Source organism: Nycticebus coucang, chromosome 3, assembly GCF_027406575.1.
Source record: "Nycticebus coucang isolate mNycCou1 chromosome 3, mNycCou1.pri, whole genome shotgun sequence".
Lineage (NCBI taxonomy): Eukaryota > Metazoa > Chordata > Mammalia > Primates > Lorisidae > Nycticebus > Nycticebus coucang.
In genome coordinates, this window is record NC_069782.1 from 62,630,439 (window position 1) to 62,642,576 (window position 12,138).

The window sequence follows — 12,138 nt, forward strand, 5'->3', positions numbered from 1 at the left end:
AGTCAGAAGTAGAATATCACATTTTAAATAAGCCAGGTAACAATTTCCAGAGTCCTTTATATGTGATCTTAGAGAGTAACAACCATCATAGAGGCTCAGACATAGAGACAGATGTGACTACTTTCAAGTACTGGTGTACCACTTAAGTAGATGGTTTTGTGACTGTCACTTGTGTTTTCTGAATTTAGGCTTTTTCACCGTTAAATAGGGATAATCACCTTCTATGAAGGGCTGTTAGGATAATTAAGTGAGCTGATATGCATACAAAGTTCCTAGTATAATTTTTAACACATTAAAATATCCAGTAAATGGTAGTTGATGGCATTAATATGCATTATAGTGTATGTGTACCTTTTTTAGTTGGTTTCATATGTATCAACAGCACTGAGAGATAATGTAAGTAATGGACTGGTAAGTAATGGTTGTTGATTAATGATTGATGTGTACAAAGTTCAAATAACTGTAGAAATAGCAACAGAGAGCACCAGTATCCACTTAGATTTATAAGCTACCTTGGCACATCCTTGGAATCACATAAATGTGTTTAAGGAAATCATCGATTTGTCCTATAGTAAGTCCTGTTGATCCTGATTTTCAAAAATCTGTATTAGATCTCCCCTGCACAATCTAGAGTCCAATGATCTATGTCTGAATAGTCATCCTTCTAGTTCCTTTCTGAGGTGCTGAAGTGTGCCAAAGGCGGCTTTTTTGTAAGGCATTTCCCTGATATGTGTGCTCTGGCAAGAGTTGCTGCATAATCTCATCCATGAGTTCTGTCACCACCAGCAAAATAAGAACCACATTTTTTTAGGCCTTAAGTTTCCTTACTTTTACAATGAGAATATTATACTCTTCTTTATGGGCAGCTTGGTTCACAATCCCTTGTTCTGATTTAGGGTGAAACAACTGTAATGATATTGTGTGGAGGTGTGTGTTTGTAAATGTGCTAGATTTATATGAGAATTTCAAACCAGGGTGGAATGAATTCCATGCATGTGAATGTGGGGGTTATGGTCAACTCTGGCTTTTCATGCCTTCTTTCTTTTTCAGGAGATCTTTCCAGGGACCCAGTCTGTCTTCTTGAAGAAAAGACAGAGGCAGAAAGGAAGATGGTCGATTGCCTGACAAATTGTTATCAGGTATGCAGAAAGATTATTCTTAGAGAAAATCACATCATTGCATCACCAGGTAGACGCATTTCCTTCTAGGCAGACTTGTTTCCAAAGCTTCATAAAGTAAATAGACTCACTCAAGGGCTGAGTCACTCACTGAATTTTCCCAGAGAGTGGAAGCTCTCATACTGGAGAAGGATTACCTGAAAGACATTTCAGTATTGCACATTACTAATTCACATCGTCACTCATGCTGCTCAATGTATGTTTCTTACTATGCTGAGTGCTATGTCAGAGGATAAGAAAGTTGAAAGTATCTTTTACTCAGAGGCTTTAATCATTAATCACCATTTACCAACTGTATGGAGTATACTCTGGAGCATGCTTTTAATAGAGGAAAATAAGACAAGAAAGTGCTTGGAGTCTGGCTATGGTGAGATAAATTTATGTTTGAGATTGGAGTTGGTGAATAGTGAATGAGTGAGGATAAAGAGGAGAATGCCTGAGACTGGTAAACCTTTGATAGATAAGGAGAAACCTTAAGACTATGTATTGACACACTGGGTTCTATTACCTCATTCTCCATTGAATAGTGCTTGATATTACTTGACCCAAGCAGTCATGTATGTGATGATTTAGGACTCAGTGACCTTTAATGATGTGGCTGTGGACTTTACCCAAGAAGAGTGGGTTTTATTGGCTCAAACTCAGAAAATCCTACACAGAGATGTGATGCTGGAGAACTACAAGAACCTGGCCACAGTAGGTAAGACTGATATAATTCTTTGTATGTAGTCTGCTACAGAACTGATTATTTTACATATTTACAGTATGGATCAGTGATATCAATTTTGAATGCAATGGGAAATAACACATAGTATAGTCCCTGCCCTAATAGGTTTTAATTACTGTTATGATCCTCAAAATATGGTCCCATATTGATAGTATCACTCTTACCGTTTTAGAAATGTACATTCCTTAGCTGGGCACTGTGGCTCATGCCTGTAATCCTAGCACTCTGGGAGGCCAAGGAGATGGATTGCTTGAGCTCAAGAGTTTAAGACCAGCCTGAGCAAGAGTGAGACCCCATTTCTACTAAAAATAGAAAAATTAGCTGGGCATTGTGGCGGGTGCCTGGGGTCCTAGCTACACAGGAGGCTGAGGCAAGAGGATTGCTTGAACCCAGGAGTTCGAGGTTGTAGTGAACTAAGATGTGCCATGGCACTCCAGCCCGGGGCAACAGAGTAATAAGACTCTGTCTCAAAAAAAAAAAGAAATGTACATTCCTTAGTCTTCCCCTGTGACTTACTGAATCAGAACTTCTCCAATTGGACCCTTTCTTCTGTGTTTTAACTCTCTGCACAAGCACTGATACATGATAATATATACCAATCTTTGGTATAGTTGTTTCCTCATGTGAACAAAGATCTCTTTGTTTCACTTAACTTTATCTCTTATGTGTTTAAAATGTTAGGGCTTGGTAAACGTGTACATAACCATCAATTTGAATGTCAGGGGTCAGAGATAACCAGTTTTGTGTGGGTGCACACACTTGTTATTTGCTGCTTATTTTACTGATAATTTTACTGCTTTCATTAGAATTATTAGATAATAATTAGATTCATTCCTGAATCATAGGAAGGTTTATCTTCTCTTGCTTGAGCCTCTTCCATTAATCTGTTCTTCTTTGTGTAAAGGATATCAACTCATCAAACCCAGTCTCATCTCTTGGTTGGAACAAGAAGAAGAGTTGAGGACAGTGCAGGGAGGAGATCTCCAAGGTGATTGTTCATAAACAATAACCCTGGTCATTGAGAAATTAAGTATGTTTGGAAGCATAATGAGGAATTCTTTTAGATTCACTTCATTTTGGAAGGTTGAAGCCATGTTTTTCAGAAGTTAGGATATGTTTAATTTCTGATACTCTTTAAATTTTCATCTGTTCCAACGTTCTTTGATTTCATTAAATGACATACTTTGTTTTCAAGTTCGTTGTTTTGAACTGTGCTCTTGGTACAGATCTTTCTTACTTTCCTCTTCTGATAATATTCTTTCTGTTTACAATCAATTTTAAATTTCAGAAAATGAATTTGTAACAAATTATCTAAAATTTTGACCCTTTATCCTTACCATTGCCAATTTTTTGACATACTAAATCTTCAAGCTTAGCTTTTTTCCCCATTTATTTAAAAAACAAATACAAATGAGAGTTAACATTTCTTTCTACAAACCTAAGTTTTTTTTTTTGGGGTTTAATTTCAGACTTGGAAATACTACTTAAAACCAATGTTTCGGCACTACAGCAGGATTTTTGGATGGTACAAACATCTAATGGGATACAAACAGTAAGATACAAAGGATATTTCTTACTATAGAATTCACATGTATTAGGACTTCCACTATTGAAAATAAGCACAGAAGACATATTTGACAGAAACAGCATTCACACAACAGGGAGCAATGTCTGTGGAGAGTTCCTCTGATAGTAGTGAATTTAGGAATATCCAAACTTAGTGTGAAACTTGCATCCTTCTAAAAAATGGTATAGGCCAGACATAGTGGCTTATACCCGTAATCCTAGCACTCTGGGAGGCCGAGGCTAGTGGATTGCTTGAGCTCAGGAGTTTGAGACTAGCCCCAGCATAGCAAGACCCTGCCTCTACTTTCTAAAAATAGAAAAACTGAGGCAAGAGGATCACTTGAGCCTAAGACCTTGAGGTTGCTGTGAGTGATGACGCCATAGCATTGTCTACTCAGGGCATCAGAGTGAGACTCTATCTCAAAAAATAAATAAATAAAAATGGTCAAGTACATTTTCTTGTAGGTAGATCTGTTTCCAGAGTCCCTTAAAGCAAATAAAGACCCTGATTAAATTTCCCCCAAAGCAGTGGTTCTCAACCTTCCTAATGCTGCAGCTCTTTAACAGTCCAAAGGGGTTGCGACCCACCAGTTGAGAACCGCTGCCCTAAAGTAATACCTCTTGTATTTGTGAGGAATTTTTCTGAAAATTATCTCAATATTTTAGTAGATATGAATTAGTCTTACTTTCTTTGTGTGGACTATAGTTATTTTTCTGGGTGCCATGACAGTTGGTAAGGAATATAAAAGTATTCTTTTCTTAAAGAACTTCAGAGCATTCATCAGATATTTGTTATATGCTGCTGTAGTGTGTTGCAGTAGTGAGGATTAAAACGAGACAAGCTCCCAGTCCAGTTGTGGTGAGATTAGTTCATGTGTAAGAGAAGCTATTATAGCCATGTTATTGACAGACACTGACAGTGAGTGAATATAGATAGAAGAGTTGGTAATACCAGGGAGCCTGGGATTAGATGATGAGAGATAATCCAGATTTGCATTTTGAGCACTTTTCACTGTTTTAATTATTATTAATATGTAAGCACTGCCCTTCAGTACCCTGTATAGGCTCTGGTCCCCATTCCTCATTCTCTGGTGAACACTGGTGATATTACTTGGCTCAAACTAGGATACGTATTATGGTTTAGGACCTGTTAACCTTTGACAGTGTGGCTGTGGAGTTCACCCAGGAAGAGTGGACTTTATTGGACACAACTCAGAGAAACCTATACAGAGATGTGATGTTAGAGAACTACAAGAACCTATCCTCAGTAGGTAAGACTGGCATCATTGCTTGTAGCTGCCTATGGAATGGATATGTATTATGTATTTAACTGTGTTTCAGGATTAGGGATGAATACAGTGGGAAAATAACAGAGGCATAGTCCCTGTATTAGTGCATTTTAATCTGGCATGATAGTTTTCTAATGTGACCCTAGGATCAATAGCATCATCATTACTTTATTAGAAATGTGTGTTCTCAGAGTCTATATTTGATGTCTGCTTTTTGGGTCTTAATAACTGTGTTGTAACAAGCCCTCCATATAACTCTGATCCACCCCAAAGCTGAGAATCACTGATGTGGTAGTTTTCTCAGAATCAAGATTTCTTTTTGCAATACCATTATTTTCTATTTGAGTAAAAGTCTTAGGCTTTTAAAAAATGTGCATTTAAGCTTGCGTGTGGGCTTCTGGGGTCAGAGATAACAGATCCCTTTTGAATTCAGAAAGAAGGAATGTTTGCATTTTGAGTCCCCCTTTCATGGGAAAGTTTGCCATCTCTTGCATGAGGCTCTTCCATTGATGTATCTTTCCCTGGGTGCAGGTTACCAACTTTTTAAACCCAGTCTGATCTCTCAGTTGGAAGAAGAGTTTAGGACAGTACAGAAAAGTGTTTTTCAAGGTAAGTATTTGTACAATGTTAAGTTCAGTATGTTTAGAAGTGTAATAAGGAATTTTTAAGATGCACTTTGAATCAGAAGACTGTGTCCTTTGGACTCAAATGCTTTGGGAAATTTTTAGGTTTTCATATTCCATTACTTTGTGTCCATGCAGAATTTCTGGTGATCTCACAAATGATCTGCTCTTCTTTGAGTTTATAGTTTTAATGCATACTTTGTCCCATTTTTTTTTTTCCTTTCCTTTCCTGATAATAGTTTCTGTTCACCATCATGTTTGATTTTCTTAGGATAAATTGTTTAAAAAATTAACTTAATTTTGACCCTGAGTATTTATGACTGCCAAATTTTAGACATAGCTAAACTGCTTGAATTTATCTTTGCTTTACTCTTTAGCATTTAGTTTGAAAACAAACACAAATGAGCTTTATTATTTTTAAGTTTTTTAACCTACCATTTTGTTGTGTAAACCCTCATAAATGTTTTTCTATTTTACATCAGAATGGAAAATGTGTCTTAAAACCAATGGGTCTCCCCTTCGGCAAGATATTTTTTGTTTAAAAACATCAAATGGGATACAACCGGTAAGATTAACAAAAGAAATTTCTTATTTTCCACATTCAGAGTAGATTGGTAGTGCTCTGCAGAAATCAGCACAAATTCACCCTAGAGTGAGAAATTTCTCCAGAGAGAGACCCCATACCTAGCATAAACCTGAATATTTCATTGTTCCCACAAACATAGTTTTCAACATATATAACTAGACATTCAACTTTTAAAATAATTTCATGAAAATCTATAGGACTTTTTTCAAGATTAGAATAGATGGTACAGGATTTTTGTAGTAGAGTTCCTTTCTTTGAGTTGAAAGAAATTCAGAGGGCAGGAACTATGTGTTATGAAAATGGCAAATCATAATCATCATGTTTCTGTATTTGTTGGGTGGAATCTGTTAATCTGTTTGATAAAATGCTTTTTATTCATCATTCATTCCTTAATCAACAGGCAAGAAACCACAATGGAGGGGAACTGTATGACTGTAAACAACGTGGAAATGTTGTCAGTGAACACTTATGCCTTAAGACACACATGAGTACTCAAAATGAAAAGAACATTTCTGAATATAGTCAGTATGGAGAAGACTTCCTGTCTTTGCACAAGGAAACCTCTACTGGAGGGAAACTTTCTGTGTTTGATGGGTGTGGAAAATCCTTCAGCCTGACTTTAAATGTTGATTTCCAGAGGAAGTGCACACAGGATAAATTTTTTGAATGCAATGACTGTGGGAAAACTTTTGTTAATCAGTCACACATTCAGGCACACAGGAAAACTCACAATGGAGAAAAACTCTATGATTGTGAGCACTGTGGGAAAGTTTTTCCTGACTCCGTGACCTGTGCTGTGCATGTTGAAACACACATTGTAAAAAATACTTATGAATGTAAGGAGTGTGGAAAAGGCTTTAGAAACACTACCTATCTTGATAATCACATGCTAACCCACACCGGAATGAAACCATATAAGTGCAAGGACTGTGGGAAAGCCTTCACTGTGCACTCAGACCTAACTAAACACATACAAACTCACACTGGAGAGAAGCCCTATGAGTGTAAGGAATGTGGCAAAGCCTTCCGTACATCCTCAGGCCTTATTGAACATATAAGGTGTCATACAGGAGAGAGACCCTTTAAGTGTGACCAGTGTGAGAAAGCTTTTGTTTCTTTATCATCTCTTTTTGCACATCTGAGAACTCATGCTGGAGAGAAGTTCTTCGAGTGTTACATGTGTGGAAAACTATTTACCTCTTCTTCTTATCTTCGAGTTCATATGCGAACTCACACAGGAGAAAGACCGTATAGATGCAAAGAGTGTGGGAAAGCCTTCACTAAAAGCTCATACCTCACTAAGCATTTACGAATACACACTGGAGAGAAACCCTATGAATGTCAGAAATGTGGGAAAGCCTTTATTGAGCGTTCATACCTTACTAGACATATACGAACACACACTGGAGAGAAGCCCTATGAATGTAAGGAATGTGGGAAAGCCTTTGCTGTTTCCTCAAGCCTAACTGATCATGTAAGAATTCACACTGGAGAGAAACCCTATAAATGTGATGAATGTGGAAAAGCCTATAATAGGTGTGGTCTACTAACTCAACATTCAAAAACCCACACCACAGAGAAGACCTTTGAATGTAAGGCATGTGGAAAATCCTTTAGAAATTCTTCATGCCTTAATGATCACTTCCGAATTCACACTGAAATGAAACCCTATGAATGTAAGGAATGTGGAAAAACATTCACTTGGCGCTCAAGCCTTACTAAACATGTACGTACGCACAATAGCGAGAAGCCTTATGATGTGGGGAATGTGGGAAACTCTTCCATACATTCTCAGGATGTATTCAGCATATGAGAAGTCACACAGGAAAAAATTGCTTTGAATGTGACCAATGTGGGAAAGGCTTTGCTTCCTTTTCATGTCATATTGCGCATTTGAGAACTCACACTGGAGAAACGCCCTATGTATGTAAGGAATGTGGTAAAACCATCACTGTTTCCTCAAGCTTAACTGAATATGTAAGAATTGGCTCAAAGGGGTAGGGCGCCGGCCCCATATGCTGGAGGTGGCGGGTTCAAACCTAGCCTCAGCCAAAAACTGCAAAAAAAAAAAAAGAATTCATAGTGGAGAGTAACCCTATAAATGTAAGGAATGTGGGAGAGTCTTAACACTTGAAACTTTCTAGCCAGGTACAAACTCAACACTGGAGAATAATCTTATAAATGTAAGGAAAACAGAAAAGCATTCACTGGTTTTCTTATCTTAACTGACTGTATAAAAACACACTACAGAGAAACCCTTTTTATGTAAGGAATGATGAAAATCCTTTTGACAGTTCATATGCCTTAATAATCACAGTCTTACCCACACCGATGAGAAACATTACTAATGTAACCAATTTGTGAACATGTTCTGTTGTCCCTGTTCACTTTAAAGATATGAAAGACCTCACTCTGAAGATACTCCATGAAGTTAAGGCATGTAGGAGAGCCATCAAAATCTGCTAACAGGGTGGTGCCAGTGGCTCAGTGGGTAGGGTGCTGGCTCCATATACCAAGGGTGGAGGGTTCGAACCTGGTCCCAGCCAAACTATAACAAAAAATAGCCGGGCATTGTGGCAGGCATCTGTAGTCCCAGCTACTTGGGAGGCTGAGGCAAGAGAATTGCTCAAGCCCAAAAGTATGAGACTGCTGTGAGCTGTGATGCCATGGTACTCAAACCAAGGCAACATAGTGACACTGTGTCTTAAATAAATAAAATATGCAAAATCTGCTAACAACGCAGCACATAAGAATCAATTTGTACAATGTTCAAATCATGAAAGGTTTTCCCTGTACCCTTGGGTGTGAGATCTTGCAATGGAGATAAACCCCAGTGATGTAATTCTGTGGAAAGATTCTAGGCCTACTAAGTACTTTGATGTTCGCCTATAATCTCATAGTAGAGAAAAACTTCACGAAGGTAAGAAATGTTGGAAAGTAATTTTTTACATTGATTGCCTTGTTCTTCAACCTTCATTACACATGAAGTGATTCACATTCAAACTTTGGATGTATGGAATAGGTGAACTGCCTGACATCTGACAGAGATGTGGCTTTCTGTGTAGTTCTATGGAACAATTTTGAAAATTTGTGATACTGCCCTGCAAATTCCTGATATGAAATGTCTTTATTCTACAGCAGTGCTATTGTAGTCTAGTTCCTGTACCTTCTAGGTTACAAAGTAGGCCTTCAGGAATCAGACAGAAGTGCAGATTCTCTTTGTGGGTTGTCATGGTCTCACACATGGTCTACCTACAGTGGTCCACACTGGCTGATGTACAAGATATAATACAGCTCTAAATGTAAAATAAATGCTCTTCTTCATCTTTCACCACCTGATCATTTCAGGTAAGATACTAAGTTAAAAGAAGGAGCTGAATGGAGAAAGAGTGAGGTAATAGGTAGTAGTCTGAGATACTGTGACCCTGCAGGGAGAGCCATTGCTTAACCTACACCTGGGGAGGTCAGACTTACTGTAGTATCAAGCAGTGCAGGGATGTGGTGGGAACCATAAATGTTCATTCCCTTTGACCATATATCTATGGCCACAGTTTAGCAATCATATTACATACCTGAGTATTGCTATGATTGGCAATATGACTAGTTTCTGGGTTTTGAGTGCATCCTTGTACAATGAAAACAAACAGAATCTCTGCTAAATGTGGCTGTCCTGATACTCTGCTCTATTTGACACCATTATTGGCCCTTTGGTCATACAGACCAGCATGACCAGGTTTCAGTCTGATTGGTACAAGTCTAAGTATTTCTGATGCTCCAGCAATCTTGGATTATGTCATGTATGGCCACTGAGGCTGCTGCTGTTTAATGACTCTCTATAGTGCTTAATCCAACCAATGTAATGATTATCAAATGAATTTTAAAAGTCCTAAATAGAAGAGATGGGTACTTTTTTTTTTGGCCAGGGCAGGGTTTGAACCTGCCACCTCTGGTATATGGGGCTGGTGCCCTACTCCTTGAGCCACAGGCACCGCCCAGGGCACATTTTTGTGTTATGTTTTTTTTTTATGGAGAGGAGTGGGTTGTGGAGTGGTTCTCTTGTGGAGTGCTTCTGTTTAGCCCATCTCCTGTCAGCTTTAACTGTCACCAGTTATTTGTGACACAAATCATCATCAGATTAGTCTGAACTGCCTTGTGTGGACTGTATCAGCTCATTGACCTTTTTCAGTTGCCACAGGTCTCCCTGAAACTTGCTCACAGTTGCCTTTGTAGGTAATAGGAGAGGTAAATACTGGATTCATCTTAGTGCTTAGACTCAGTGATAGTATCATGGAAATCTTATAGCCTGGACATGTCTGGCTTCATAAGCTGATTTATTTTCTTTCTTTCCTTTCTTTTCTCTCTCTTTCCTTTCTCTCTTTTTACTTTTAAAAGATTTAGGGAGTACAAGTGCTTTTTCTTAAATGGATGAAGAGTATAGAAACTTTTCTGATTGTCAATATATAAGATGCAGTTGATACTTATATGCTGAATTTTACTAGAAGCTCTACCAGCCATTCTTTAAAAGTCTAGCTTTTATGTATTATTTTGTATTTTTCACATACATAGATAGCCATATCATCTGTAATTGACAGTTTTATTTTAATTTCTAATCTTAGATCATTTATGACTTTTTCTTAATTTTCTGCCTGAACAAGACCACATTTATAAGTAGTAAAACAAGCATACTTTTGTTAATCCTAATAGCATATACTTTCTGTCTTTACCCATTACTGTATTGGCTACAGATATTATTACTAGATCAAAGCTTTTGTCTACTTTTTATTGTTTGGGGGAGGCTTTCTCATGCATGGCTCAATAACGTGCCTCAGAAGAAAAAGAATTTATTAAATGCTTTCCCCCAATTCTTTTTATTTATTTATTTATTTATTTAAAATTGAGACAGAGTTTCACTTTGTCACTCTTGGTAGAGTGCTGTGGTGTCGTAACTCACAGCAACTTCAAACTCTTGGGTTCAAGCTATTCTCTTTCTTACCTCGGCCTCCTGAGTATCTGGGACTACAGGGGTCTGCCACAACACCTGGCTATTGTTTTGTTTGTTTAGCTGGCTTGGGCTGGGCTCCCAGCCCTGGAGCATTATGGCCAGTGCCCTAACGACTGAGGTAGTGGTGCCCAGCCGCCTGATTCCTTTCAGGTGATAATTTTCTCACTAAGAAAATTCAAGTACCTAGAACTACACCTGCCTATTATAGGTACCTAATATGTGATTGCATGATTTATACCTGAATGTATTCTATATACCTATAGTGTAGACATATTTCTAAACTAAGTATTATAAGTAAATTGGTACGAAACATTCTTTTGTTGCTCTATGCTTTGTCTTTTATATGAAATAGGAGTATTTACTCCTTTTGTAAACTCATACGGTATTTATATATATATGTTTTTTATGTCAGTCGGAATTCACTGGCAAAGTCATCTAAATCTAGATTGTTATCATTGTTACTGGATTTTACTCATGTTTTGGAATGATTTCAAAGCATGGATTAAGTTGTTTTTATACTGTAGGGATTAGAAAGGTTTCCAATTTCATCTTAAATCAGTTTTGACAAGTTTCGTTTCAGCAAGAGTTGTTTTTACAGGCGTTTTTGTATCTTTAAGTTTTATAGTCAAAGTTTATATTTTCTGGTGTTTTATTTGTGGCTCCAGCCATTATGTACTTTTTGTACCCCCTTTTCATTCCTAATACCACTTCTTTGTGTCTTTATAAAAACATTAATATTGGCCAGACGCAGTGGCTCATGCCTGTATTCCTAGCACTCTGGGGGGCAAAGGCGGGTGGATTGCTTGATCTTCCGTGTTTGAGACCAGCCTGAGCAAGAGCAACGCCCTGTCTCTAAAAATAGCTGGGCATTGTGGGCAGGTGCCTGTATTCCCAGCTACTCGGAAGGCTGAGGCAAGAGAATCACTTGAGCCCAAAAGTTTGAGGTTGCTGTGAGCTATGACGCGACAGCACTCTACTGAGGGTGAGAAAGTGAGACTCTGCCTCAAAAAAAAAAAAAAATTAATATTGCCAGAATTTACTTGTTTTTGTTAATTCCTTTCAAAGAAAATAGCTTTGATTACTGTGGTGTGTATTTGGTTTGTTTTCTGTAGTAGTCAAGTTGTGTTGCTGCAACAAATAACCACAGACAAGGTGGCTGACATGAGA

At 37.9% G+C, this 12,138-nt stretch overlaps 1 protein-coding gene across 1 annotated transcript in view; it reads left to right on the top strand.

Moving 5' to 3' along the window:
- LOC128581619 (zinc finger protein 560-like) overlaps nucleotides 1–11,023 on the top strand; it is a 46,452-nt gene extending 35,429 nt beyond the window's left edge. The window contains 9 exon segments of the mRNA XM_053584684.1: nucleotides 1,051–1,139; nucleotides 1,752–1,878; nucleotides 2,810–2,893; nucleotides 3,375–3,457; nucleotides 4,616–4,742; nucleotides 5,292–5,369; nucleotides 5,866–5,948; nucleotides 6,370–7,723; nucleotides 7,726–11,023. Coding sequence (XP_053440659.1) covers nucleotides 1,051–1,139; nucleotides 1,752–1,878; nucleotides 2,810–2,893; nucleotides 3,375–3,457; nucleotides 4,616–4,742; nucleotides 5,292–5,369; nucleotides 5,866–5,948; nucleotides 6,370–7,723; nucleotides 7,726–7,970 — 2,270 coding nt within the window. The 3' untranslated portion in view covers nucleotides 7,971–11,023.
- The last annotated feature ends 1,115 nt before the right edge of the window (nucleotides 11,024–12,138 follow it).